At 36.8% G+C, this 4,819-nt stretch overlaps 1 protein-coding gene across 1 annotated transcript; it reads left to right on the forward strand.

Annotated features, from left to right (window-relative positions):
- The first annotated feature begins 529 nt into the window (after positions 1 to 529).
- Positions 530 to 4,356, forward strand: LOC112141303. Its single transcript, XM_024264409.2, has 3 exons — positions 530 to 1,903; positions 1,995 to 2,074; positions 3,253 to 4,356. Exons 2-3 carry the CDS (start codon positions 2,022 to 2,024, stop codon positions 4,211 to 4,213), a joined length of 1,014 nt encoding a protein of 337 aa, XP_024120177.1. The 5' UTR covers positions 530 to 1,903; positions 1,995 to 2,021; the 3' UTR covers positions 4,214 to 4,356.
- The last annotated feature ends 463 nt before the right edge of the window (positions 4,357 to 4,819 follow it).

Genomic DNA, 4,819 nt, shown 5'->3' on the forward strand with positions numbered 1-4,819 from the left:
TGACATACTCGTTACAGCCCTAGTTTTTGCATGTTCGGACCCTGGTCTACCAAGCTGACAGCGTTACTTGGCCTCCCGCCAAATGAGTTGGGGACCCCTGCTTCAGGGCAAAATATTGGTAAAAACTTTGATTTTCTTTAAGTTTGTTAAAAATATATAAATAAATAAAAAGATTTGAAGCCCATATTATCATTTGCTTCACAACAGTGCTTTCGGGTTAGCTATACAGCAGAAGTAAGGAAAACATTGCTGGTTTACCAGAGTAAACTTAATTTATGAGCAGAAGAAAATGTGATTTTTAACTTTTAATGTTCATTGTCACAGTGACTTATTTCTAAGAACTCCTGTTCAGTTTTGTCCAAAGTAGAAACAATATTCATAATAAAATGCACCTTTCTCTTAATTTTTCAATGTTTTATTCATGAAAAAACTATAGCTCATTCATACAAATCCTAATGTAATGTCCAGAGATGAAGCTGAGACATTTTAAACACGCTGGTCGCTACACTAACATGAATAAATCCAGAACCCTGTTGTATACTGAATTTCCCTGCGGGGATAAATAAAGTTGATCTTGAATATTTAAGCTTTGTTGTTCCTCCTGAGTTCTGCTCAAAGAGAAACTGCCCACAATTGGCTCCGTGCACGTAACTAAGGAGTTCTACTTCCGCCGCCTTGAGTGTGAGGCCGACCATTTCCGGTTTGCGACTTCTATAGCAGCGACATGGCAGATTCTGATTGCGGAAGATGGCATATTTCACCCGTTGTCTACAAGGTTTCCCGAAAATCGACGTGAACGACATATATAGGATTTTCGACCAGTGTTCACCTGCCCCCGGTTGTAAGCGTGAAAAAGGATTTCGTTTGTACATTTCAAGTTACATCCACAACTTTGAAGGTGGGTAGCTAGCTAGCTGCTAGCAGCTAAGTATTTTATCTCTTATTAAATCGTTTCAATATTACGACATACTTTATTAGTGTTATTAAATACATTACGTCTATCTGATTATCAACTGGTTGTGTGTATTTTTTAATTGCGATTTGTATTTCTTCTCAGTGTCCAAGAAAGATCCAGTGACAGGAGTAGTGTGTGTGAGGGCGTTATGTCATCCGTCAATGGACAGATCTAGACCACCTCACATTTTAAGAGTGGGATGAGTGTAGCGTTAAGATGGTTACCCATGTTCCTGGGCTAATCATGTTCTTTTGGTTCATTGTGTTCTTTTGTTTTTTGTTCTAGGTTAACCACGTTCATTTGGTTGACCATGTTCCCTATTCACGTTAAAAACGGACAGTGTACGCTTACTCCTACGTTACTATGTCATGTTTTCACTAACAGCAATCAGTGATGTAGTATAGTTTGTTTTTACAGGTATACTGAACATCCCAAGGTAAATGTGAAACACATAAGATGGGTATAGTAATATAAACCTGCAAAGTTTAAGTAGGTATACTGCAATCTTGGTACTTTTTAAGTGGGGATTCTGAGTGTACCTGCAAATCAAATAAACTGCTCCACTGACCACATTAAAATAAAAAGATTATTAATCTATTTACTAACAGTGTTTACAAGAAAAAAGTTAAAATGTTACTAGCTTTTTAACAGTGTACAAAATAAATAGGAGCTTACTTGAGTAGCCCATATTAATATATAACAAATCAGTTATGCCACTTTTTTAAAAATATTTTTTTTAACATCTTGTTACAGGTGGGTCTGAAGGATTCCATCCCTGTTGAGCTGGCCCATCACAGCTGTACATGTGTAGCTGGATCAGTGCTCTGCAACCATTGTGTGGCTCTACTTTTCCAGTCTGCACATTATTCTCAGCTTGACATTCCAGTTGTTCCACCAGTGCTGAGCTGCACGGAGAGTGAACAACAGTGGCACAAGCCAAGAACCTTGGTAAGACTTGTAATAATGTAACAATAATTTCAATACTACATTTACAAGCACATCACATATGCTCATCACTGCTTATCGTCTATATTCACAGGGTGTTAAACCAGGTCCCGTCGAGAAGATGGCTGTGATGTCTGCCAAACCAAAGCAGAGGACCATGCTCGAGGGAGTAAAGTGAGAATTTGGCTAGTAGTTGGTAATCTATTAATTAACCTTGGGCTGTCAAAAGATTAATCAGGATTAATCGCATCCAAACGTTTGTGTTTACATTAAGGGATAGTTCACCCAAAAATGAAAATTCTGTCCTTACCTACTTACTGTCATGTTATTACAAACCTGTATAAATCTCTTTGTTCTGATGAAACACACACGAAGGAAGATATTTTGAGAAATGTTTGTAACCAAATCAAATCAAACTTTATTTGTATAGCACTTTTTAAAAAAATGAATTTCACTCAAAGTGCTTAACATAAAAAAATATAACATTTTAAAAACAAAAGATAATACCCACAAGCCCCACCCTTCCACACACACGCACAAACACACATCGACCTACCGTTTGTGGACCCCATTCACTTCCATAGTAGAAAAAAAGAATAGTATGGAAGTAAATGGGGTCCACAAACAGTTTGGTTACAAACATTTCTCAAAATATCTTCCTTCATGTTTACCAGAACAAAGAGATTTATATAGGTTCGTAACAACATGACAACATGGGTGAACTATAGCGATAACATATGTGTGTGTATGGTGTGTAAATATTATGTATATATAAATACACATACATTCATGTAGACATTTAAGAAATATTTGCATTTATATACTGTATATACATTTACATAATTTATATTATACATAAATATAAATATTTTATATATAAATATAACCTTTTTTTTAATATATACATGATTCTGTGTGTTTATATACACATAAGTTACACACCGTACACACCTATGTTATGTAAACACAAACTTTTATTTTGGATGTGATTAATCTTTTGACAGCCCTAAATTAACCCCTTCCGACCTAAATTGTTACAAATTGTACATTTTCCAGCTCACGAGGCTTCTGTAATTGAGACCAAATAAAAATAAAATGTTTGGCTTTAATTGTAATTTTTTAGTCCATTTCAATAAACGTCAGGTCAAAACAGGTGTACTTTTTGTAGTTGTACAAAAATACACCAACATATAATAAACATTTTGTTGGTTTGAGGTTTTTGTGGGAATTTTATAGTCTATAGTTAGAAAAAATACTATGGAAGTCTTTGGAAGCGACTTTCAACTGTCTAGTTGCCGACATTTTTTAAAATATCTAATATTTATTTGTGTTTCTCAATTTTTTTCAAATAGGTCCACATTGTACAAAGCCATCAGTGGAGAGTTGCTGGACCTGTCTACTCTCAGTGTGTCAGAGATCTACAAAGAGTTCACCCCTGTTTCTGCACCAACCACCTGTACAATGGGTATCACCTGTGAGGTCCCCCTAGTGGACTCTGCACTCGGTTTGGTACAAGCAGGCAGTCCCCTGTCATACCAACAACCCAAGGCAAGAAGTAGCCCTTTTGCTCACATTGATGCTCCACCACGCCCAGATTTGCCATTGGCTGGCTACAGACTGGAGACATCATCCAGTGTGTTTGTTTTCACTGAGCATCAACAACTGCACTTCAAGTCACTTGAGGTTACCTGGGAGATGGCAAACAAAATAGAATATGCAACTAGGAGTCAAAGTACATCAGCAGACTGGCATAGACTAAGAAAACCCAGACTCACGTCCTCACATTTTGGAGAAATATGCCATGCTAAACCATGCACCTTAGAGAAGATGGCAGACCGGCTGCTCAAAGGGGTTCGTCAGACAGCAGCAATGAAGAGGGGTCTTGAAATGGAAGCTGATGCCATTGAAGAGTACTGCAAGCTTAAGAGGGTTAACTACTACCCTTGTGGCTTCATTATACACCCTGACACTCCATGGCTAGGTACATCCCCAGATGGGGTTGTCTTTGACCCTACAGAAAATACTGAATTCGGCCTTGTGGAAATAAAATGTCCAAATGTTAAGAGCTATGTGGATTATCCTCATCTGAAAATAAAAGACGGCAACCTGGAATTGAAGCAGGGTCATGCCTACTACTGGCAGGTGCAGGGTCAGCTGCTCCTAACAGGGGTGGAGTGGTGTGATTTTGTGGTGTTTGCGGAGGAAGACACCCTGATTCAAAGAATATACCGGGACAGTGATGTGATGCAAAAAATAAGAGAGAGAGCAGACTTCTTCTTTTTCTACACATACCTCTGTAAATATTTGCTGTAATAAAATTAATTCTCAGTAGAGCTGTCTTGTTCTTGTTATCTCATAATGTGAGTTGTTTCAAATTATTTAAATTTGTCACGTAACTGATTAGAAAATATGTGCTAAACAGAGTTGTAATACTTTAAGGATTTACCACTTAAATATCTTTGTTCTGATGAAACGCACATGAAGGAAGATATTTTGAGAAATATTTGTAACCAAAACATTTGTGGACTCCAATCTCTTCCATAGTTTAATTTTATTCATACCATGGAAGTGAATGGGGTCCACAAACGGTTTGGTCACAAAAAATTTTAAAAATATCTACCTTTGTGTTTATCTGAACAAAGAAATTTTTACAGATTTGTAACTACATGAGTGTGAAAATTGTGAACTCATTTTCATTTTTGGGTGAACTGTCCCTTCAAACTAATATTCAGTAAGTCAGGCCGGCTTGAGGGGAAATTAAAGAACACAAAAGGAGACCAAGGTAATATAGATTTCAAATAAATCATTTATTAATTTAAAATGTCAGCAAATGTAAGGCAAAACTAAATTGTAGTGTGAATCAGTAAACAAAAAAAAAAGGTAAATGAGGAAGAGGAGCAGCCAGCCATGAAGCAAACA

The sequence above is a fragment of the Oryzias melastigma genome, unplaced genomic scaffold, assembly GCF_002922805.2.
Source record: "Oryzias melastigma strain HK-1 unplaced genomic scaffold, ASM292280v2 sc01553, whole genome shotgun sequence".
In the NCBI taxonomy this organism is placed as follows: domain Eukaryota; kingdom Metazoa; phylum Chordata; class Actinopteri; order Beloniformes; family Adrianichthyidae; genus Oryzias; species Oryzias melastigma.